This window comes from Chironomus tepperi, unplaced genomic scaffold (assembly GCF_022539635.2).
Source record: "Chironomus tepperi strain 1889 unplaced genomic scaffold, CSIRO-AGI_Ctep_v1 contig_16, whole genome shotgun sequence".
In the NCBI taxonomy this organism is placed as follows: domain Eukaryota; kingdom Metazoa; phylum Arthropoda; class Insecta; order Diptera; family Chironomidae; genus Chironomus; species Chironomus tepperi.
This window is the reverse complement of record NW_027226138.1, coordinates 1,420,790-1,443,926: the sequence shown is the minus strand read 5'-3', so window position 1 is coordinate 1,443,926 and position 23,137 is coordinate 1,420,790. Positions and strand designations below refer to the sequence as shown.

Here is a 23,137-nt window from a genome sequence, read left to right as displayed (position 1 = left end):
AAATGAGTTCGACAAAGTCTCGTACTCGACCGAGTGCCACACAATTGATTGAAACGACATCAACGTCACCATTGATATCGAATATAGCAACTACATTAAATTCAACAGCTACACTACAGCAGCAGCAGTATGTACCATCATTACTTAAAATTGAATCCGTTGTGCCAATGCGATTAAATGCTAATACACGTAACATACAACAAAGAACTAATCGATTAATAACACGAAGTTATAGTACATTATGCGGACCAACAACAGCACCATCGCCCACCTCAACACCCGTAACAGCCATCACAAGTGGATTAGTTAATAATTATAAAAATGTCACGAAAAAGATAAATACCAACCTAAGTCGTCAACAAAAGAATAATACGAATCAGCAACAACAGCAGCGTTTAGATAATGAGAGACATGAAAGTCCCACAGGAAAAATAAATAATCAACAAGCGAATGATGTCACAAATGTCCTCGTAGAAAATGGTATACATAAAGTAAGGCGCAATTTAAAAGAGAAGGAAAAACAGCCAGACAGAATAAATCTTGATCGACGGGGTTTATGTACGATACCTGTAATTGAGGCTGAACCAAATTTACGTCTACTTTCCCTACAACATAACTTAATAAATACATTCCATATACCCGACTGTGAAGTTACGGTGGAATTGCCAACTGATGGCGTCAAAGATAACAATAATAATGTACCTACTACAAAGGATATGGATGTGGATAAATCGACAAACGGCAATACTCAGCCATTCAACAATCCAGTTATTAATAAATCAACAACATCGACAGCAGCACAAGCAATAGGAACTGCAAAACCACTTCTGAGGCAAATATCACGCAATCAATTAAATTTGAATTTTAGTGCCAACAATAATGCAATGGCAACAAATGGAACAGCAGTATGTGTTAGCGGCTTAAAATCAAATGGAACGTCAATTACTCCGGCATCATTTCTGCAAAAGTCATTTATGTTTCAAGGCAAAAGTGGTATTTTAAAACGCGCCAATAGTGTAATGATCAATTACTCTCCAACATCTACAGGGACATCACAAGCTACGACCATCTCGTCCGTACAAAATTCAATATTTGGAAATGTGCAAAGGGGAAAATTGGTGGCAACACCGTCCTTCAGTATGATTGACACAAACACGCATCACGATATAACAACATCGACAATAAATGGCAACAACATCAGTAATAAAGGCACACCCGAGCTACAAATTGATGCCAATAATAGCTATATGAGTAGTTTTCGTTTCAATTTCACAAATTTAGTGTTTCTTGATCTATACAATAATCAAATTGAGAGAATATCCAATTTAGACGGTTTAAAAAGTCTCACGGTATTACTATTGGGAAAGAATCGCATAAGTGACATCTCGGGTATAACATCACTCAAACAAACCCTTCGTGTCCTTGATCTTCATGGCAATCGTATCACACACATAGCACAAAAAATTTGCCAATTACAAGAATTAAAATCACTAAATCTTGCCGGAAATTTACTACGTCAAATACATCCAAACGATTTTGCCGGTCTCTGTTGCTTAAAAGAACTAAACTTGAAGCGAAATCGAATCAAAAAGATTAATGTTTCAGATGATTTGCACAATTTAGAACGGTAATATGTAATTTTTTTATGATATGCTGGGTATTATTTCCCTTTATACTTTTTTTTCCGCATTCATTTCTCCTCTTTTTTCTTCGCAAAAAGGAGGCGTTCATCAAATATGAATGATGATGGGGTTATGATGGGAAATGTATGTTATACGAGCAATTTCATTATTATTATTATTATTAAGAATTTTTTTTATATTGTAAATTCTCATTGAGACGTATTGTAACTGTATTATGGAAGGAGTATGAGGATGTGTGTAGGACATGTAACAAAAAAATGTGTACATGAAAGTTAAATTTGTGTAAATATGTGAATGGAAATTAAAAAGCTACAAGCTACAAGTTTGCAAATTCTTTTCAACGCATTTACAATAAGGTTGAATAAATTCAGGAATTTGTGCACTTGTTGGAATCTTGGAAAGTTTTTCAAGACATAATGTATCGTCGGGGATGGTTATAGTTATTGGGGTAATCTATCGAGTCGTTGAAACTTAAAGAAATAGCTTAGAATTTTGTCTTTATTCTAGAAATTCATAGGAATTGGCAAAATCTCCTTTAATAACACGTGGCACAACACACAGTAGCATGCTGCCTACTACCCGTACACGAATCTGTATCTATAAAGGTCATATTCGAGAAAAATAAAAGATACACCCAAATATACATTAGCCCAGAAATTAAACCGATAGAAAGTTAGTTTTATCAAGCTCTAAGCATGTCTTTAAGAAGTGAATTTGACTTTCTCTATAATAATTTTTAAAATGATTTTAAATGAGGACTTAAACTCTTTTTCGAACTGTACATGAAAACAAAGTGTGCAATAACAGCCACCATGGATAAGCTACGTTTCCATGAACGATTCCTAATATTACTCTCTTTAAAAGGCACGATTTCATGTTGCTGTCAAATCACTATCATCAACTTATACTGCGTAGGATATACACCCGAGTGGATTTAAATACTTTATAACTAGTTAAAAGCGAGGTAATGTCCAGCTAATGACTAGTTCTATCGTATTTTTGTCTACTCAACAACAGAAAGCTAGGCAATAGCTTAAAATTTAAAAGTTTAGATCAGTTGAGATTGATAAACTTCCATACCATAACATTAGCCAGTTTCTGATTCGAAGACCAATGCTTTAAATCTTTATCGACAGCTTCTTTCCATGTAATGAAGAGTTCGGAGATTATCCGAACAAAGCATGCCTTTTTCATATAACTGAGCATGAACTCACAAAAGTGAGTATACTCAGAGCATGATCTTTATCTGTTAGGGTACATAACGCTAAGGTGGTATAGCAGATCATGATTTTGTTACAAACTATTAAAGTGGGTAGAGGAGAGTCTAAATACGCTATTTTTAACATTAAGCAACTACCCAGCGTACCTAATGTTCTTTGGCCGTCCAAGTTATCTCTTCTCATCTACAAATCCGAGCTTTAAAACCTTACTTAATGTAGCTTCAACAGGTCTTCTAATAAGATGTCCGAAATTCGTTCACTCTAACAAATTTTACAATGTCAGCATCCCAAAATAATCCTTCCTACAAACAGTATGATGATTAACTCTCTAAAGATTATCCCAAGCACTATCTACATCTAAATTATATCTATCAAATGATCCATATGACATAATATGCATGAATTCTCCTTAAAAAAAGGACTAACTGAGAAGACTAAAGGCTTTTCGTTAGTCAAAATTTGCATGAATAGAACTTGTATGTATGTATAGAAATAAATATAGCAACACCCGAGTAGGTAATTAAACAATCATAAAAATGAAAAATAATGGTCGAAATGAGGAATTCTATTATTTTTTATGACAAATGAAATGTTATTCTGAAAGTGACCCTCAAAATCTAGAAGAAATAGGCTTTTTAGCAGAACTGAATTTATTTTTTTATTATTTAGAGCAATGGTGGTCAACCTGTGTGATGCGGTACTCTAATTTGCAGGGCCTACCGTTATTTTTTTGAAATCTTTTAAAAAAATGAAACCAAAAATTCAAAAATAAAAAATACGTTACAAAATAATTAATTTTCCCATTTCCGGAGATGGAGCCCATGCCTCAATTGGTCGTCCTGGCTTCGCCCCTGCTAGTATGCACTAGTGAACTATATGCCGTATGCAGTATCAGTCAGATTCTAACCATTAAAGTATGCCATGAATAAGAAAAGGTTGCCCACGACTGTCCTTAAAGTCATTAATAAATTTACCTTCATTCCCACATAAATAACCCACCTTCATTCATCATCATGACTACAATCATTCGTTCGAATCCATTTTTATTATTCTTTTGGTCTTTTAAAAATGAAATCATATCTTGTAATTGCAATTTATAGTTCTAACAGTTCCTTTTATTTCTATTTCAACATTCTAACTCGATCCGATTTGCGGATGGAATGAATATCCCCAGATTGTGGCTGTGTCATAATGAATTGCAAAACATTGAAGATATGTCCTCGATAGCAAAATCGATAAACTTGAAAGAGATTACTATTGAAAATAATCCAATTTCATTGGCTGGTGATTGTGTCTCATTTCTCGTAAGTTATCTTCCTCTACTTGTATCCCTTAATCAACTTCAAATAACTGAACAAGTAAGGAGAGCTGCAAATGCATGGCGTAAAAGTAAAGAGAATACAGATCAAAATTTTCAACATTTATCATCGGATGTAAGTTCAAGTATACGACGTGAGGAGATAATCTCAAATGCTCGTACTAATTGGGAACTGATACGTTCACAACAGTCTAATATAATAAATGGTAGTCAACGACAAGTTAATCAAATCAAAAAGACGATAAAATCTAAACTCATATCCAATAATTCATCATCATCAATATCGACTGGATCTATATCATCAAATACGATAGCTGAGATGTCAAGCAATGGGACCAATGTGAAGATGTCAAAGAATTTGATTGATATACCAAAATGTCAAAAATCTAAACTTATACGTTCAACATCACATGATAATACATGCTCAATTACATCGGAACGAGATATTGATATTGATAGTGATTATCATCTTCCACCTATGATTGATCAATTTGTTGACATGCCAAAGACAAATAATCGAAGTGCATCAAGCACACGACCAAATGTCGATTCAGAGTCTGATTTTGTGGGTTCTGATTCCGATGATCCAAAAAGCTTTAGATCTCGTGTTCCCACAACACCGCCAATAAATGTATCCACCAATATATCAAGCAAACCACCATCACCGGTTGAAATAATCATACGAGATAATGAGGGTGATGAGAATGATAATAATCATGTGAATGAAAAGAGCATCAACCATACAACACCACCCTTACCGCCCATTGAAATTGAACCTGTTGCTTTACCATCACCAAATGTTGAAAATTCTGAAGAGGCATCATTAAAGGATATTGAGAATAATAATGCTTATAATAATAATATTAATAATAGCAGTAGCAACAATGAAGTTTCTCGAACGCCATCGCCGAATATAAAAGAAAAGGACAAAGCAACAATTACAATCATTGATAATTCAAGTGGAATATCCCTTCAACCTACAATAAATATCGAGGCCGATAATAGCAAGTCTAAGACATCATATGACTCGAAGATTATTGAGACGACGGAACTCGATAAGCTATCAACAACTTCAAAAGTGTCCGCTAAAACAAGTTCAGAATCAATCAATACAGGAACAATATCACCAAATGACGAACGGCAAGTTCATTCGAGTCAAACAAACTATCATCCAAGAAATCGAAGTGGCATTGCCAGTCGCAAAATTGGTCCGCCACTTGTTCGCTCACAAACAGCACGAAATTTGTCATCGCATTTAAGTAATCAGACGGCAACAGTGGGAACAGGCAATCAACAAAATTCAAACTTAAAGAGAGAATCAAAAAAGGAAATCGATAAGGATCGTGAACAAGGTAAGAAAGCGAAGAAATGGAAGTAGAAAAAAATGTTTATGAAAAGTTTTTCGAAAGTAGCATAGAAGTGAAGGTGATGCAGGTGTTGACTGTGTGGCTAGAGCGTATATAGTTTCTCAAATTTAGAATCAATGTAATTTAGTGGAGCGCACCGGTGTTTAAAATGAAATCCGCGACATCCAGACCCGATCAGCATATATTGAAATTTTGGCACCACGGCAACGAAGTGGCAACATAGTTAGAACCAACTGGAAGTCACTTGGCAAAATTGGTTTTTTTTCGCCAATAGCCTCCCACTTGATTCTAAGCCTCGTCGTGGTGGTTTCACTATGTGCTGATTCGAAGAGTCTTTTCGAGATTTTTCAACTTAAAGCATTGTTGTCCAATCTTATTGAAGCCTTGGTAATCAGCCACAACCCAAATTTCACATTACATACAGTTCATGACTTCATGGCACTTCCAAATTCAATTCATTGCCGCTGTACACAGTTTAGACAACACTGAAGCAGAGCTCGAAGTCGACTAGAATTTTGTATGGAAACCTTGACTTAAGTCGACTCGATTTCGAGCTCAAGTGGGTCAAGAAGGCCAATAATCCAGTATGAGATATTTATGAGCACTTTATGATGTTGATTTTGTTGCCTTTAAGACTATGATTTGTCGTGATGACTATTTTTATCCAAATGGAAATTTGCTTTCTTCCAACTCTGCACAGTTGCATGGCCCAGGGTATACCAATGCAATATACCTAGCCACAATTTGTGAGTCGCGAATCACACAAACCGGAGTTGGTGTGACTAGATCAGCGAAGAAGAATCTGAATCCAATTAGACTTTTCCTGAGATTCGAACCCGTGACCTTTGGGTCGATTGTCCTACTTTCTAACCAACTTGACCATTGCCGCATTTTCGCTGGTTAACTTCAAATTTCATATTATGCTATAAAAATGGGCCAAAAGCAGCAGTCATGATGCCTGAAGAGCAGCTTCGCGGCATGAGATCCACACACCGGCATTGTGTGCCCCGACGTTGCAGACCCTTAGCAACTACATTGTGCAGCTCGGATAATCAATTCCAAATTTTGACAATAAGCCAAAGATCCACACATTATATCACGACCACCTACTAGCCATCCAGTCAAAATTAACATACTGTGCACCCACACATAAAAAAATAAGCATAAAAAAATTTGTTTCCTTCCTTTTATTTAACTTTCCTTCTAATCCATTTTTCATGATTTAATTTTACAACAGGTGGCGATTACTTGGTGGAAATTTTAGGCCGTTACTTGAACGTATATGGCGTGGGAGCAATTAAATTTATCGATAAACAGTGGAGTACACAAAAGGCCCAAGATGTTCATACTGTGAAATTTTCATATATAAATTTCAATAGTATATCGCCAATATTAGGAAGGATAAAGATTCGATTTCCAAATATAGAAAACTATGTATTTCGTGAAACTAATATTATATGTTTGGGTCAATTGAACGCAATGGCCGATACACAAGGATTGAAATCGATAACAATTGATCCCGAGGGTAATCATCTCATTGCAAACAATAAAAATTGGCGAACATATGCAATATGGAGATTAAATCATTGGGGATTAAAGCAAATCAATGGAATGGAAATAACAGACGAGGATATTATGGAGGCAGAAAGTACATATAGTGGACTATCAGATTTAGTTTTATGGTCATTACCTGAATCACTATTAAATCCCCTATTTATACGTCTACGTGTTGATGAAATGTTACAAAATAGTAAAATAACACCAAAGGAATGGCTTATGAAGCAAGCTGATGAATCAATACGGTTGATCGTTGGTAAGGAGGCATTGCAATGGAAGAAAAGTAATGCACAACAAGATGAGACGACGATAAGACGTAAAGGAAAAGTTTATTTTGGACATATTATGGAAAACACGGTCAATGCTGTCGAAAAACTTCAAAAACTTGAATATCTATGGCCAAGCATTCTCACTGAAATGATCAGAAATACTTTAATAGATTACTCACAAATTGACCTATATGTACGGAACTTGATGAGTGAAATTAATTCAGCGACACCACCTCAAAAATAAAAATAGAGAAATGTTCAAAATGTGTCCTGGAACATGGACGGTTAAAGCGCATTTTTGCAAGTCTGAGTGAAATGACATGGTCAATGTCTTACTACTTGTTAAGTAGCATTTCTTGTAAGATGAAAGATTCTATTGTTCCGGATGAAAGTTTGTCTTTGTATCTTATTAAATAATTTTAAGTGTCAATGTCTTGCTTTCCTCGTATTATATCTATATGTTGATAACTACCCAAATTTCTAGTACTAGTCCAGCTCTTTGTTAGTGTAAAAATAACATCATTAGTGGCCTTGTTTTCTCATCTGGTAGGAACAACTCAGAACAAGTTGTTGGGAGGTTCTCTACTGTCTGGTCTCTAGATGATTAGAAGTAAATAGCTTTGAATAAAGTTCTGCAGACATTTTTTTTCCTGGCAAGCAAACATCATGCTGCTAAGAGTATGCTCTACTAACATACATATATTAGTTGATCATGTTCACGAGCATACTCAAGCATATTCTGCTCTTAAAAAGTGTAAGTTTTTGCTCCTTCTAGATCTGTCTTTATAATTCTATTCCGAGGATCACAAATAAAGAATAGGGATCTATCAAGGCACTTCTATTCAATTATACTGGTAAGTCCAGAGTTCTTTTGTTAATACCAAATGGAAATTGCTTCCGTGTCGCATCCAAAGGGCTGCTAAACTAAGGTGGATTCAATTTGATAATATAAAAGAACTCTGAAGAAGCCGAAGACTCATAGCAGACAAAGAGCATGTTTTCAAGAACAAAACGAACAAACTGAGATTAATGCTCACGATCCATGTAACCAAAGTGTTCCATATGTATTAGATTAACGTTCCTGAGGAATATCAATGTAATACATATTGAACAAGGCTACATGGAGCTGGCTACTCGAAAGCATACTCTATGTCAGTTAAGGATAACTCTTCTCTAGAATCTACTAATTATTTGTATATCTGATATGAATCAGATCAAGTTTAGGGTCGATCACAAATGACGTCTATAAAATATTCGATGTCACAATTTAAGTGATTTAACAATTTAAAAGATGTTTATTGTTTGAAGATTAAAAACAAACCCAATTTTCATCAATGAAATGACTCCTTACAAACATAGTATAAAGCCTGACATAATTCTGTCTCCAGTCAACAGAAAAGTTGCCATAGCATCAACATGTTTTGCAAAAATGCGCTTAATTAAAACCAAATTTAATTAAATTGTAATTAGGAATTTAAACAGTAACTGCCGTAAAAAAGTTAGTTGTAATTCTTAATTGAACGAGAATAAAATAAAAAATTCTTTTATTATTAATTTAGTAAATCCTTATCTTCAATCTAAATTTACTTACTTTATTGTTCTACAAATTTCTTTACATTCTCATGCTCATTCTCAGTACTTTCAACAGACACCTGGTCTGTAATTAAGTTTAAAATGCCTTCATAATCCTCATAGATTTTCCATTGACTTGCCATAATTTTCTTATTTTTTAGATAGTTTACAGTAGTCTCATGGTTTAGTCCTAACGCCAATGCATCATCCTGACTCATACTATTCAATACAGCACATGGAACTTTGAATTTATGAATGAAGAGATTATTGACTTTCACATTGAACTCAATTTTATGATGAGAATCGACTTTTGGCCATTGTTGATTAAAAACGTCAGCATTCCAATTAATGTAATCCGATTTTTCAGTAACACGATTTGGTGCTGATATAAATCTCGACCATAATTCAGAAGAAAAGTGCGGTGCAAATGGAGCTAGCATGATAATTTGTGCAGACAATGCACGTTCATATTGCTTTCCGAAACATACAACATCTGGCGTTGCGCGACGAATAGCATTTGTTAATCCTTGCAGTCTAGATATGGCAATGCTTAGTTGATGGGAAATTTTAAAATTGAAAGTTGCAGTACTGGCAAAATAGTTTGCTGAATCTAATAGCTTTGCTTCGTGCTCATCAAAATTTTTAGAAATGGTAATTTCATTAATATTCTGCCTATGGAACTGGAAGTCATGTAATGTCAACCATAATCTCTTTTGCCAATTTATAATTCCTGGAAATGTCGCTTCTGACCAATTTCGATGACTAGTTGGTGCTACATCACCAAGCATTATCAATCTTGTTGTATCGCAGCCATGTGATTTAATAACGTCAATTGGATCGACTCCATTAAATTTTGATTTTGACATTTTCTCCCACAGCACTTCCACTTTCCTTTTTGTTTCCTTCTCGACCGCCTTGCCTTTCTTTTCATTAATAATTTCTACCTCATTAGATTTTAAATACAAGCCATTTTCTTTTACGCGATATGTCTTGCCTTTAACCATACCTTGTACCAAAAGTCTCTTGAAAGGTTCTGCATTCTTGACATATCCTTTTTGATGAAGAAAATGATTCATGAAACGCGCATAATATAAATGAAGAACAGCATGCTCCTTTCCGCCTATATAAATATCTACAGGCATCATCTCATTACTAAGTTTCTTATCAACGAGATCTAATTGATTCTGTGGATCTAAGTATCTAAGGAAATACCATGATGAGTCTACAAATGTATCCATTGTGTCTGATTCTCTTCTTGCGTCTGGATTTCCACATTTTGGACAGCTACATTTTAGCCATTCATGATTTTGACTTAATGGCTTTCCAATTTCATCATTTTCAGGCAGCTTTATCGGTAAGTCTTCATCTTTTACAGGAACAGCACCACAAGACTGACAGTGAATTATTGGAATTGGAGTTCCCCAAAATCTCTGCCTTGATATCAGCCAGTCCTTTAATTTTGAACTTATTTTAAAATGACCTCCTATGTTTAATTCCTTTGCTTTGTTTAAGACTTCTTCTCGACTCATATTCAGGCTGGATTGACTTCTTTCTATTCTATACTTTTCAGCTATTTGAGTATCAATTTCATTATTATTTGGTACATAGACATCATTAAAAGGTGGAAATTCAACTTCATCAGTAACAACAATAGGCAATTCATGCCCTGTAAATGGATTTATAGCCTTTAAGCTTAATAAGCCACTATCAATTTTGTCAGTATTTAATAAATGTTCCTTTCTAATCGCTAAGAATGTCGCATGCTGTAAATCTTCTGGAGATTTACTCCATACTGTAATATTCTTATCATTACTGAGTTTGAATGAGAAGTTCCATCCATCACATTCACCAATCCAATGCTTCTGCAAGTTAACTATGTCTTTCCAATCTTCCAGAATTGGATCGTCAAGACCAGCATAAAGTTGTTCTGCAAATTTTGTTGTTTTTATGAACCATTGTTTCAGTAACTTCTTTTCAACTTTTGCACCAGAACGCCATGAAAGTCCATTCTCATCAACTTGTTCATCTGCTAATACAGTTTGATCAACTGGATCCCAATTAACCATTGATTCACATTGATATGCAAGGCCTTCATTAAACAGCATAAGAAATAGTTTTTGTGTCCATTTATAATAAGCTGGATCACATGTTGCTAGTTCTGCATTCCAGTCAAATGAACATCCAAGATCATTTAATTGCTTCCTCATATGCTCGATATTCTCCATTGTCCACTTATTTGCAGGAATTTTCCTCTGAATTGCAGCATTTTCAGCTGGGAGTCCAAATGCATCCCATCCCATTGGTTGAAAGACATTCTTTCCTAATAGTCTATAAAATCGGGCAATTGTATCGGAAATTGAATAAACTCTAACATGACCCATGTGTAATTGACCGCTCGGGTAAGGAAACATGGAAAGTACATAACATTTATCTTTGTAATTTGATGGATCAAAAGGCTTATAAATAATCTTGTCCTTCCAATGCTGTTCAATATCCTTTTTCATGTCTTCGGTCAATACTTTTTCCTAAAATATTATCCAATTTTTTTTTTTTCATTAATTTACATCAAAATAGACAGTGTCCTTATGTGACATTACCTGTAGATGAGTACATCCTACCGTAGAATATGCTGACCATGGTAGCTTTACTGATTTGTAGTGATTTAGCTTAATATTTTTAAATAATACATTTCGAAGCATTGTTTATTTTTTACGAATTTTTGTAGACTTTTTAAAAGTTTCGGAGACTTTTCAATGAGCATCGCCGATTTGGTTGTATGTGTATGAAAGTTTGTGATTTTCCTGAATACCTATCGACTGTAAATATTGACATAAATACTAAAAGTTTCGCAATTTTAGACATTATGTTATACTAGATAGCTTATAATTCTTAAGTTTAAAGCTAATTCCAAAGATTCACAAGCATAAAGTTTCGCAATTGATTTGTTTGTATTAGTTTCAGTCACAGCAGGTAAATATCCCATAGTTTACGTCGCGACCTAAATATTTTTTTTGTAAATTGCCAAGAAAATTTAAAAATTAATTCATTCTTAGCTAAAACCTGTACTAGAGATGTCAAAAACAATTAGAAAGCCAACAGAAGGCAGTTATCCATCGTGCTATATAACCAGTCGTATAGAGGAGCGACGGCAACGTGAAAAACAATTAAGGTAAATTTTCCACAAATTATTGAAGAAATCGACAAAAGAAAAGTTGTTTTGTACTTTCTCTTGGATTGCTATGATAAAACCGAGTTGTCCTTCATTATCATTAACTTTTAAGGAGCTATGTCTCATATGTTTCCTAAGATCCAGGACGAAAGTTTCATGTAAACAAAAAACGTTTTAAGGCAATTAATCTTTTGCGTCATTCTTATTGGGGACACAACATAACAAAATATTAATTTACCTATTTACCCTTATTATAGACAAGAAAGACGTAGAAAAAACACTGACAAGCCTGATGATTTTGTGACTTATGAAGATTCCGATAGCGAGGAAGAAACACCTCATCAGCAACGGCAGATATTAAATACATCCTTCAATTTTGTCGACTATGTTAGAAGTCGTGAATCAGATTTGAAGGAAGCTAGAATGGTAGATTCATCGCATGCATCTCGTCATATTCTCACACATGACATGTTCAAAGAGACTCCAATTAATCTCGGGAATATTAACAAAGTATTTTGCTCTCAGTGGCTCAGCAATAGACAAATTGTCTTTGGCACAAAATGTAACAAATTAATGGTTTATGATGTGAACATGAGACGAGTGGATTCCATTCCAACACTAAGGAATTCTCGAGGATCAAACGTTGATACTCAATCAGGAATACATTCATGTCAAATTAATCCTAGTCGTACTTTACTCGCAACTGGTGCACGCCATTCTGCTGATATTGCAATTTATAGACTTCCAACATTAGATCCCGTTTGTATTGGTGAGAATGCTCACCGTGATTGGGTTTTTGACATGACATGGCTTGACGATCAGTTTCTTGTGTCTGGTTCACGTGATACAAAATTAGCACTATGGCGCATCAATGAAGATATAATTGAGGTTCCTGAAAAACCAGAGAAAGAAGAAGAACAAGAAGCATGTCCTACTTATGCTCATATCAATCCAGTTTGTGTTAAGGAAGTAAGGAGTGCGCAAAAGATTCGAGCTGTATGCTTCAATAAGGAATATAAGGAAATTGCATTACTCTCGCTTAATGGTCAGTATTTTAATTTTTACTGGAAGTAATCATCTTTTAACCAGCTTTAATTTCATTTTAGGCTACATGCATCTGTTTAATGCTGAAACATTCTCACAAAAAATGTCGAGGAAGTTGCCAAATTGTCAGGAAAATGTCTGTATTGCATGTCAAGAGAATGGACTTTATGCGGTCGGATGTCGGTCGTACACATTACTTTTAGATCCTAGGACTTTACAGGCTGTCAAAAAAATCGCATCACGTTATAATGGTTGTGGAATCAGATCTGCAAGTTTTCAACAGAATATTCTAACAATTGGAACTGGACTGGGGATGTTAATGTTCTTTGATGTCCGAGCTGGAAAATATTTAGAAAGTAGTATAAACACGTCACGTACTGTAGTCCTTAAAGCAAGCAAGGGATATGTGGTAAGTAGAAACTGATTGCAATCTAATTAGAATGGCTTAATCGATAGGATTAATTTTTAATCTGTCGGATTAGATTAATCCTTAGGATTTAAAATATCGAATATCATGATTGTTAATCCATTTCTTCTTCTTTTAGTTCCCAGATGAAGATGTTGACAATTTGTCGAATGTGAAATACGTACCAGCTATTTATACGCATTGTTATGATCAAAGCTACACTAGACTGTTTACTGCAGGTATGAGTATTAATACAATTTCATAAAAAAGGCAATATCTGTAACAAATATCTTATCAATTTTTCTAGGTGGACCTTTACCAGCAACACTAATTGGAAATTATTGTGGAATTTGGCAATGAATAATATTTATTAACATAATTTTTTTATGGTGAGAAAAATAAGGAAAATTAAAGATTTTCAGTGCAACATAAAAACACTTTCTGAATAAGGATTTTCTTCTGTGAATTATTTTAAGTGATGACTGTTCTTATCCTTTTCATTTTAATTTGTATGATGAGCATGAATTAATGCGTAAGTGATTTTAATTTTTTTTTTACTTTTTAGTATGAAAAAAAAACGAGAACTGTAATTAATAAACTTAGTTATTACACTAAATTAATAAGAAGCATTGCTTTATGCAACAAAAAATATCATTGATCTTTGATTTACTCTCATAATTATAAAGTGCTAAAAGCAGTATTAATGACTTGAGGTGAGGCTTAAGTTGAGAATTAGCCTAACTGTAACTCTGCCTCCTTGAGGATATCCTTTGCCTTGATATACTCGTCCTTCTCTTCCAGATCTTTCTCATTTTTCAGCATCTCGCTTAATTCATCGTAGGCAGCACGCAATCTACCGGAACAAAAACATCAGAAATAATGAATAAGCCATCTGTTCTGCTTATAAGTCTTATTTAATAAAGTACGATTTGTTTGATGTTACTTACTTTCTTTGACAATCAGGAACCATCATCAGATTCTCCTGGATCACTTCTTCTTGTTTTTTTATGTCATGTTCATCACGATTTTCATTCCGGAATTTTTCAAGTCTCTGTTTTTCCTTTTCGGCTTCTTTTTCATATGAAATCTTTTCTTTTGCGTATCGTTTAACGACGCCTGACTTAATAAAGATCTGTCTTACTCGTGGATCGGCCATAATTTGTTAATTAACTTGTAATAACTACGTTAAACTTATGAAATTAAGGAATGAAATTAACAGTTGCACAAAGAAACTATGAATCACAGTATCAAAATATTACAAAAGTCATCGTGTTGTATCAAGTGACCATAGCGCATTTTTTGATGAAGAACACAGTTGTTGAAGATTTTGCCAATTAGTGGGTTTCTTAAATTCAAATCTTTGGCAGTTACTTACAAGGCAGCTACTTACTGTTCATTCCGAAATCAAAAATTAAGACTTTTTATGGTACAAAACCACGATGTCGGACCAGACAGACAAAGTGAAATATTTACGTTTATTTACAAAAACAAGCTAAAAACATCGAAAATTATCGGTCGAATTTGAATTTTTCAAATACGTTACTCTTATTTTGTGAATTGTTGTTTGTTAAGTGATTGAGATTGTTCTTTTGATCATTAATATTTAGTTTATGTGTTCTATTTGTGTTATTTACTTACTCTAATTAAGTAAAAGATCTGAAATTAAAAAAATTGTTGACGTGAAGTTGACTACAAATGAAAATTTTCATGTTTCAAATGAGTAATTTCCGTTAATTATTCAAACTTTGACTGACCGTTAGATATTCGCATTTAATAATTAAATCATTTGATTTAACTTAATTTAAGTAGCACAAATTCAGACAATAAATTAGCACATAAAATGCTTTGAATAAAATATAAAACGCGTGTAATGACATCTATCAACCTCAATTAAGCACATTGCGTCTCCAGTTTCATTTTGTACTGTAATTAATTTTCATTTTAATAGAGATGAATAACATTTAGTCAGTCATGTTTTAGCATCTTCATATAAAATTAATACTATTTATTACTCATTAATTTGTATTGACACAAAAATACTATAAAATGACTTAAAATCACATGAAATTCAATTTGAATTTACAATATAATAATAAATATATGAACCTAAGGAATATTGACAGTTTTAATAAATTCTTGTATACTCTCGTCAGGCCAATGTACGTATCCGATATCTTATCAACTACATTAAGTATATTTTGACAATAATTTTCTACTATCTAGATAAATAGGAGGTACACAGTACGTCTCATACAAATTGATCCATTAGTGTGTCATGAACAGCATCTTGTATCGATGGATATAACACATTCATAAATTTAAATTCATTCTTTATCAAAATCTCATAAATTTTTGTGGTACACGATGATATCGAAATCTTAATATTCAATTTCAAAAAGTCATTTATCGTGTCTGTCAGCATTTTAATTGAGGATGAGTCTATATTTGTTAATGGTCCGAAATCAATTATTAAGTGATTAAATGAAATTGATGATGATGGTATTGATTGCTTTCCATTTTTATCAATTGACATTTCTTTCTGTTTCATTTCTTTCAATAAATTTATCGACAAGATTTCGCACAGTTGATTACGGAATGCAGCTTTTGTCGCATAATTTATGGTTCCACTGTATTGCACTATTTTGACATTTGGTATTTCGATGGCCTTTTGGAATTTTTCGATATCAAGATAAAAGTCTGTTTGCGGGACATTTCCAAGAACACACATATGGCTGTTTATTCCGTAAAAGAAGAGGCACAACACGCTTAAGCAGATACCAACAAGAAGTCCAACGTCAATTGAGAATACAACAACTGACAAGAAGGTAAGAAGCCAAACGAATCCATCTTTATTGCTTTTTCTTCGAAAATGATTAAATTCGGCAATTTTCATAAGCATTCCTTTAATAGCAACGACGACGACTCCTGCCAAGATGCACTGTAAGTAATAGGAAAGGATCTCTATCAATAACTTGAATCATTTACATATTTCTTGCTAGAGCAGCAATTCATGTCAACATAACATAATGGTTAACTACTAAGTTAGCCTTATAGCCAGAATATACAGCCTGGAATGATTTCTTACCCTAGGAAGTACTTCGAAGAATGGTCCAATCCACAGAAGAACAAATAAAATTAATATTGATGATACAAGAGATGCCAATTGAGTTCGAGCGCCAGCAGTTTCCTGAATTACAGTACGTGAAAGAGAGGCTGATGTTGGAAGGCAGCTGAACATTGATGAAAATATGTTGCAAACACTCTAAATAAATAATTAATCATCAGTTTCTCTCATCAACTTAATTTAAATAGCAAAAAAATAATTGGAATTGCAAAAATATGCTAAAAAGTCATTGACATTACCAATGCTAATATCTCTTGGTTAAATCCAATCTCATATTTATATTTTTGTCCAAAAATTAAGGCCATTGATACAGTAATTGAGTATGACACAAATGCAATAGCAATTGAGTCTACAAGTATTTCTCTCCACAAATCAAATCGAGGCACTGATGGATCTGGTAGACCAAGTGGAATATGGCCAACAGGATCGATTCCATAAATTTCTGGTAAGTTTGCATATCTTGACAGGAAAGTTCCGCCAACAACAAGAATTAATTCAATAGGAACTGGAATTTTTGTTACTTTGGCTACTCGTGGCTTTAAGATTTCATTGTTGATCAAAAGAATCACGATTGTCGATAAGGACATGATCAGTGCTGCGATGTTTGTATTACTCAGTTGGTTGATTATGTGCGTGTATGTCTGTAAGGATTGAGAAAGCAATGAATTAAGTTTGTGTTAATTTCCAATGATTACAACATGATCATTCTCAATATCTCAACATCATCCCACACCAATTTTAATTATCAACCAAATTCATACCTTAATCATTTCAAATGTTCCATTAATTCGTGGCAATTTAATTCCCAATAAATCTTTAACTTGTGATGTGAAAACGTGTATGGCAGCACCGGTTGTAAATCCACTGACTAAACATTCAGAAAGTAGAAATGACAAAACGCCCATACGAGAAATGTACATAATTAGCTGTAAAAATCATCATTATTTTTGATTATCTATAATCTGTAATTAACATTGACAAATTACCTGAATCATTCCCACGAGAAAACATAACAGAGTAGCTACTTCTGTTGGTGAATATCCCGCACTTATTGCAAGGTCTGTGCTACTGTATTCACTTGAATATGTACTTACAGTCTTTCCAACCATTATTGATACAACAGCAAATGTTCCTGATAAAGGCACAAAATCATAAAAAAAGGTGTAAAATCACATACTAAAACATGGAAGTAACACCTTTTAATTACCTACTGCATTATGACGCGACGTTCCAAAGATGACGTACAATAACACGGGAAAAAAGGCCATGTAGATTCCAACGACTGGCGGAAGATTTGCTAATAAGGCATATCCCATGCCTTGTGGAATTTGCATAATTGCAACTGTACATCCACTAACCAAATCGCCGGTAAAATCATCTTTCGAGTATGTTCGTAGCCAACCGAATATCGGAAATGCATCTAAAAATGATTGCAGTATCGTTTCCTTATTGATACGTTCAACTTTTTTTTTAATGACTGATGGAAAAAAGAAACAACAACAAAAATATCTGGTTAGTGATTCAGCGTGGATATCCAGCATATAAGAAAGTAAAACGAAGATGCTAATCATTTCATGGAATTGGCAATATAAAATTTAAAAATAAACTATAAATTATGGTGCCATAAATTCTCTTCATCAGTCAAGAAGAAGACATTGCCTGACGTCCAGCAACTCGTGTGCTGTCTAAAGTTTGTTGCGAGAATTTTCTTTACAATAAATATATGATCAGCATTTATCTCAATTCTAAGTGATAGATTGCATATTATTACATGGAGCGTTAATTCATTGGACATAAAAATGTCATCGCTAATCGTGTAAGCTACGTATATTAAATGAACGTGCCACAGAAACCAGATTTGTTTTTAGATCAAGTATTTCTCTAATTATTTGTGCCACAATAAATGATACGCAAAAACCTCTTTCCTCTCTTCATTTAAAATGGCTTGATTATTGTTAATTATAGTCATTTGTCAGGAAAAACCCAAATAATTGTACCAACATAACATTCTTAGTCAACAGTCAAATTAAATTTGAATTTTTCGAGAAAATGTTTAGTAATTCAAGTTCATTTCATTTCAGTTCATTTAAACTGGCCAAAAATCGTTAAAATTTTCAAAACTGAAAAAGTCGTTAAATCTTTAAAACTCGAATCTTCGTTAAAAATTTCAAAATTAAGAAAGCCTAACTCAGACAGGAAAAACTCAAAATACCGTTAAATTAGCAAAAATACGAAAAAATCGTAATTCGAAATCATTAATCTTACATAAACCAGTCAATGCGATTTGTTAACTCATTCTTAGCCATTCATTCTTTGCAAAAAAAAAAATATTTTGCATATAAAACGACTATTTATTAGCATATATTATGAATAACAATTTTTTTGTGTCAACAGCGTCAAAAGCTTTTGCAGAAAAGGCTCTTTAAATAATATTAAAGCTTGAAAAGCACTCGAGACTTGAAAACTCTTAAATATTTATGGGGACAACATAATGAGAACCACTTGAAATTACGTAAATTAACTTTTAAAAAAATGAAAGAAATAAAAATTTAAATAATTCGGCACGCGGCGTTCAGTAATAGCTTATTCAAGCTGTTTTGTCATGAATAAATCAATTGTAACGAATCATTCCTTGTCTTTTTTTGTGCTACTCGAGAATGTGTACTATAGGTAAGTGAGTAAAAAAAAATACTACTTAGCCAAATGAATAAGCATTTGCTCAAAAATAATACTACGTCCTCGAAAATGACCTTAAGATGATGAAGGGAAGTATCAATACTCACATGACTTTGACGGCTCTTTCCGATAGACCATTTCACGAAATAATGATTCTTGATTGTACTTTGCTCTTGAAATTTGTATTTTTGACTCATTGCTTCCTTCATTGTTAAATGATGATGGTCCACTTGATTTATAATCATCACTTCCCTCACTCACATCCATCCCTTCATTTACAAATCCATCACTATCATTGTTGAAACTTCTAAACATTTTGTATAATTTTTTTCTTACAGCACTATATTATTTCAGTATATCTATAAAGCACAACAATAAAATAAGGATATGAGCAACGCGTGTAAAGTTTTTGATTTGTTCAGTCACAATTGACTGATTCGTGAAAAGTAAAAATTTTTGTGCTCGAAAAATCCACAACCTTCAATATTTTTTGGTAATTATAAGCAGCAATTTCAATTCTATTAATGACACGAGCCTTATCAAGATGATGTTTACACCGTATAGCAAAAATAAATAACAACTGCGACCGTTCTTTAATATTCTTACGTTTTAGTGCGCGCTCGTACGAAAATCACTTCTTTATGCGACGCCGATCAGATTGATATTGAGAGAGACTCTGTGATTTTGTGAACATGTTTTTCTCTTTTTCTGCTTTTTGGTACTTGAAGGCAGCACAGCAAAAATAAAAAAAAATTAAAGTATTCAACACTACAGAAACTGGTATTTATTTGGTAGAAAACACACCACTGAATCAATGGTCGGGATTGGATTCGCACAAAATGTATATAAAAGCTGTTTGTTGGTATCTCTGGCATAAATGTGAAATTTTTGTTGCTTTAAGCCTAATCTTTATGTATGAGCATATATTTATTCCAACACATATATTCTGCAATTCTTTCCTCGATTATTAATTATTTGTGCTACCTATGGCATAATTTTTACCGTTCTATTATTGTGTGATAACTAACTTTCCTATCAATATCAATCGAATTCACTATTTTTTTATTTTATATATCACATGTTTCCAACAGAACTGTCAAAACAGAACTGAAGCGTTTCATTGTTTTCCATTTAAATACTTAAACTTTATACACAACTAATGATAATAGTTTCAATAAAAATAATCATGTGTACTCAAATTCGTCACCATTTAATGTTATTAACTGCCTTTAGTCATTACATTTTTTACACTTTCCATCATTTGATTTTATCCTTATTGCTTACCTTTTTTAAGAGCCTATATTGCAGTCACATGGCTTTTTATTTGATCGCAACAACAGTGTTGCTGTGCTGTATGCCTTGATGCTTCAAAACGATCGGGAAAAGAAAAAAAATTATTGCATTTCCCCTTATTTGCGGCAATTCCAGGTTTTTTCGAGTTCCGTTCAGTATTTAAGCCTTCATTGATCGGTAATATGTATGTTCTGCTTCTTAAAACTACTGAAAATTAATATAAAAGTTGGTTTGATCAAAATTAATTTTAAAGAAATTTTGTAAGCAAAGAAAATTTTGTCCAACTTGAAGTTGGCTACAGTTTGAAAAACTCATCAAATTTAAATTTTTAACGGAACTTAAAATTGTAAGATGTTTTTGAAAAAGTAGGCGTGTATCAGCGCAACTTGATACTCATCAATGTTCGAGAAGCGCTGCACTTAAGAGAGACATTTGTAGCTATCATGTGATGAAAGCGAGTCCCTATTAAAATAACGAATTTTAATAATTCGAAACTTCATTTTTACGAACACTTCATTTTTTCAACCGTATCATTTTTTCGAAAAATTCTTCATGCAAATCTCTTATAATTTTCAAATTTAAAAAAAACCGTTGAATTTTACTATGCATTTATACATACACGTTTCCAATGTTTTCTACAATAAAATTGTTTTTTACATTAAAAACAATTAAATTAGCTTAGTTCATCAATATAAGAAGAAAACTTAGCTGTAAAATATATTTTTAAGATAAATAAAATGCTTGAAGAAATTAACGGTTTTTTAAAATTTGAAAATTATAAGAGATTATATGAAGAATTTTTCGAAAAAATGATATGGTTGAAAAAATGAAACTTCGTAAAAATGAAGTTTCGAATTATTAAAATTCGTTATTTTAATAGGGACTCGATGAAAGCAATTGTGCAAACATGTTAAAAAAATGTTTTTAAATTTTTTATTGTTTTTATCGATGAAATTTAGTAATCCTCGTGCATGTCAATAAAATTTGTTTCATACTTAATGAGTCAATAATAAAAAATGAGTTAGCTTTAAATTTTTTTTGATCATGATGAAGCGTGTAAAAACAGATGAAAGAGTTAAATTGTTTAATAAGCACTTAGCGCCTTTGCACTAATCAGCACATTAATAAGTCAAATGAAGACAAATTAACACTAACTAATATTAAGTGTTTTGGATTGAAACAACATCATCTTCATAAGTTTTAATGACGCGATGCTGTGTGAATTTCGTTTGATGTAAAAAATTTAATAAGTGACAAAAAAATAAAGCAGATGCAATACAATGGACAATATGCTTCATCTAGAAGATCTTAATGAATATTTTTGGATCTCTGGAGAAACAGATGATCTTGAATAAATATTATTAAAATTAAAATTTAGTGAATTTAAAGGAGTATGATAGTGAGTCACACATTTGTGACGTCGGTAGCATTAAAGCCACATTAAAGAGGTCGAGGATAACTCTTTCACTTGAATGACTTAAAATGCAGCAGATTTTAAGATCTGCTTAAAATCTACCGAACGTATAGTTGTGCCTAATTTAATACTGCTTCTATCAACAGCTTCCTTCCAGGAGTTTTGTCGTCACCTACGTGTTTGTTTATCATCTACAAAATCGAGTTTAAAACCTCAAAGGTATTAAAGGTATGAAAAACCAACCAGACTACATAAAAAACCAAGTCAACATCAAACTCTGGAATTGAGATATGGCTGCTATCAGTAATGATTCAATTCTTCATTCTAGACGGAAATCATATTACGAGTCTAACAACCAAAATATCTTAAATTAAGACCCATATACGAGACAATAAATGTCTCGTATAATCAGATTATATCATAGGATATATCATTAAGTGTCGAAAAATTCATTTAATGACGACATTTGGATGGTCATCAAAAATGCAAATTTTAATTTTTCATTCATGAATTTTAAATCCCCATATACCGAGAAATTCGTTGACGATATTTTTTTAATCAGTCTAGTGCCATTCACTTGATGAGGCTTCAAAGTTGTAAATTTCATGAGTCGAAAGAAAGCACAATAACAACTGTAACTTCTGGGAAATTCCAGAAGATAAATAAGCTGTGATATCAGCTAGTTTATTTATATCAAATCCTTGACAAGGTTCTTTAAGGCTAAGGTCAATAAATATATTGATAATCATCTCCTAGTCAACAAACATTGCACGTTATAAATATAAAAAGCTCTAAATAAATATGTAGAATAGATAAAAAAAACTGAATCTATCGTGTCTAGACAATCTGATCACACAACAGTCCAATGAATAATCCTCAGAGCAACAGCAATACATAAACATCGCAGAAATAACAAAAGTTATTTTCTCACCAATAAGGAATTTGCATTTACAAGAAAAATAACATCACATGACTTTTGCAAAAGACGTAACCAATTCAACTTCCAACTCCCATAAATAAAGAATGTTTTTGTAGCCTTTTTACTTCTTATTCTCTGAAGAAATT

At 33.0% G+C, this 23,137-nt stretch overlaps 5 protein-coding genes across 6 annotated transcripts; 2 read left to right on the top strand and 3 right to left on the bottom strand.

The window, feature by feature from the left end:
- Positions 1-2: 2 nt before the first annotated feature.
- LOC139091933 (probable serine/threonine-protein kinase DDB_G0282963) lies at positions 3-7,679 on the top strand. Its single transcript, XM_070642183.1, has 3 exons — positions 3-1,627; positions 4,038-5,533; positions 6,786-7,679. Exons 1-3 carry the CDS (start codon positions 3-5, stop codon positions 7,616-7,618), a joined length of 3,954 nt encoding a protein of 1,317 aa, XP_070498284.1. The 3' UTR covers positions 7,619-7,679.
- Positions 7,680-8,913: 1,234 nt separating this feature from the next.
- Positions 8,914-11,808, bottom strand: LeuRS-m (Leucyl-tRNA synthetase, mitochondrial). Its single transcript, XM_070643124.1, has 2 exons — positions 11,544-11,808; positions 8,914-11,471 (listed from the first exon to the last, which is right to left on the bottom strand). Exons 1-2 carry the CDS (start codon positions 11,643-11,645, stop codon positions 8,967-8,969), a joined length of 2,607 nt encoding a protein of 868 aa, XP_070499225.1. The 5' UTR covers positions 11,646-11,808; the 3' UTR covers positions 8,914-8,966.
- A 112-nt stretch (positions 11,809-11,920) lies between these two features.
- Positions 11,921-14,165, top strand: DCAF12 (DDB1 and CUL4 associated factor 12-like protein). Its single transcript, XM_070643138.1, has 5 exons — positions 11,921-12,115; positions 12,373-13,160; positions 13,222-13,568; positions 13,705-13,804; positions 13,873-14,165. The coding sequence occupies exons 1-5, from the start codon at positions 12,018-12,020 to the stop codon at positions 13,923-13,925; spliced, it is 1,386 nt and encodes a 461-aa protein (XP_070499239.1). The 5' UTR covers positions 11,921-12,017; the 3' UTR covers positions 13,926-14,165.
- Positions 14,166-14,297: 132 nt separating this feature from the next.
- On the bottom strand, positions 14,298-14,721 carry Tbca (Tubulin binding cofactor A). Its single transcript, XM_070642172.1, has 2 exons — positions 14,513-14,721; positions 14,298-14,418 (listed from the first exon to the last, which is right to left on the bottom strand). Exons 1-2 carry the CDS (start codon positions 14,719-14,721, stop codon positions 14,298-14,300), a joined length of 330 nt encoding a protein of 109 aa, XP_070498273.1.
- Positions 14,722-15,551: 830 nt separating this feature from the next.
- Positions 15,552-20,351, bottom strand: LOC139093032 (prestin-like). 2 transcript variants are annotated; one of them, XM_070643626.1, is made up of 8 exons: positions 19,844-20,351; positions 19,473-19,724; positions 17,897-18,166; positions 17,676-17,821; positions 17,451-17,615; positions 16,929-17,330; positions 16,651-16,827; positions 15,552-16,503 (listed from the first exon to the last, which is right to left on the bottom strand). In XM_070643626.1, exons 2-8 carry the CDS (start codon positions 19,678-19,680, stop codon positions 15,814-15,816), a joined length of 2,058 nt encoding a protein of 685 aa, XP_070499727.1. In that variant the 5' UTR covers positions 19,681-19,724; positions 19,844-20,351; the 3' UTR covers positions 15,552-15,813. The 2 variants fall into 2 exon arrangements, with proteins under 2 accessions (XP_070499727.1, XP_070499736.1); XM_070643635.1 differs by having other exon boundaries at positions 19,972-20,351.
- Between the last annotated feature and the right edge of the window lie 2,786 nt (positions 20,352-23,137).

What these genes read in the sequence shown, in the direction of transcription:
- LOC139091933 (XM_070642183.1), top strand. Translation starts at nt 3, where the DNA reads ATGAGTTCGACAAAGTCTCGTACTCGACCGAGTGCCACACAATTGATT. An exon ending in GATTTGCACAATTTAGAACG is followed by an intron (nt 1,628 to 4,037) that starts GTAATATGTAAT and finishes GAATATCCCCAG; the next exon opens with ATTGTGGCTGTGTCATAATG. An exon ending in CGATAAGGATCGTGAACAAG is followed by an intron (nt 5,534 to 6,785) that starts GTAAGAAAGCGA and finishes ATTTTACAACAG; the next exon opens with GTGGCGATTACTTGGTGGAA.
- LeuRS-m (XM_070643124.1), bottom strand. Translation starts at nt 11,645, where the DNA reads ATGCTTCGAAATGTATTATTTAAAAATATTAAGCTAAATCACTACAAA. An exon ending in TAGGATGTACTCATCTACAG is followed by an intron (nt 11,472 to 11,543) that starts GTAATGTCACAT and finishes ATAATATTTTAG; the next exon opens with GAAAAAGTATTGACCGAAGA.
- DCAF12 (XM_070643138.1), top strand. Translation starts at nt 12,018, where the DNA reads ATGTCAAAAACAATTAGAAAGCCAACAGAAGGCAGTTATCCATCGTGC. An exon ending in TGCATTACTCTCGCTTAATG is followed by an intron (nt 13,161 to 13,221) that starts GTCAGTATTTTA and finishes ATTTCATTTTAG; the next exon opens with GCTACATGCATCTGTTTAAT. An exon ending in CACTAGACTGTTTACTGCAG is followed by an intron (nt 13,805 to 13,872) that starts GTATGAGTATTA and finishes CAATTTTTCTAG; the next exon opens with GTGGACCTTTACCAGCAACA.
- Tbca (XM_070642172.1), bottom strand. Translation starts at nt 14,721, where the DNA reads ATGGCCGATCCACGAGTAAGACAGATCTTTATTAAGTCAGGCGTCGTT. An exon ending in GTTCCTGATTGTCAAAGAAA is followed by an intron (nt 14,419 to 14,512) that starts GTAAGTAACATC and finishes TTGTTCCGGTAG; the next exon opens with ATTGCGTGCTGCCTACGATG.
- LOC139093032 (XM_070643626.1), bottom strand. Translation starts at nt 19,680, where the DNA reads ATGTTTAGAAGTTTCAACAATGATAGTGATGGATTTGTAAATGAAGGG. An exon ending in TTCTCGTGGGAATGATTCAG is followed by an intron (nt 17,616 to 17,675) that starts GTAATTTGTCAA and finishes TGATTTTTACAG; the next exon opens with CTAATTATGTACATTTCTCG. An exon ending in ACCAAGAGATATTAGCATTG is followed by an intron (nt 16,828 to 16,928) that starts GTAATGTCAATG and finishes TTATTTATTTAG; the next exon opens with AGTGTTTGCAACATATTTTC.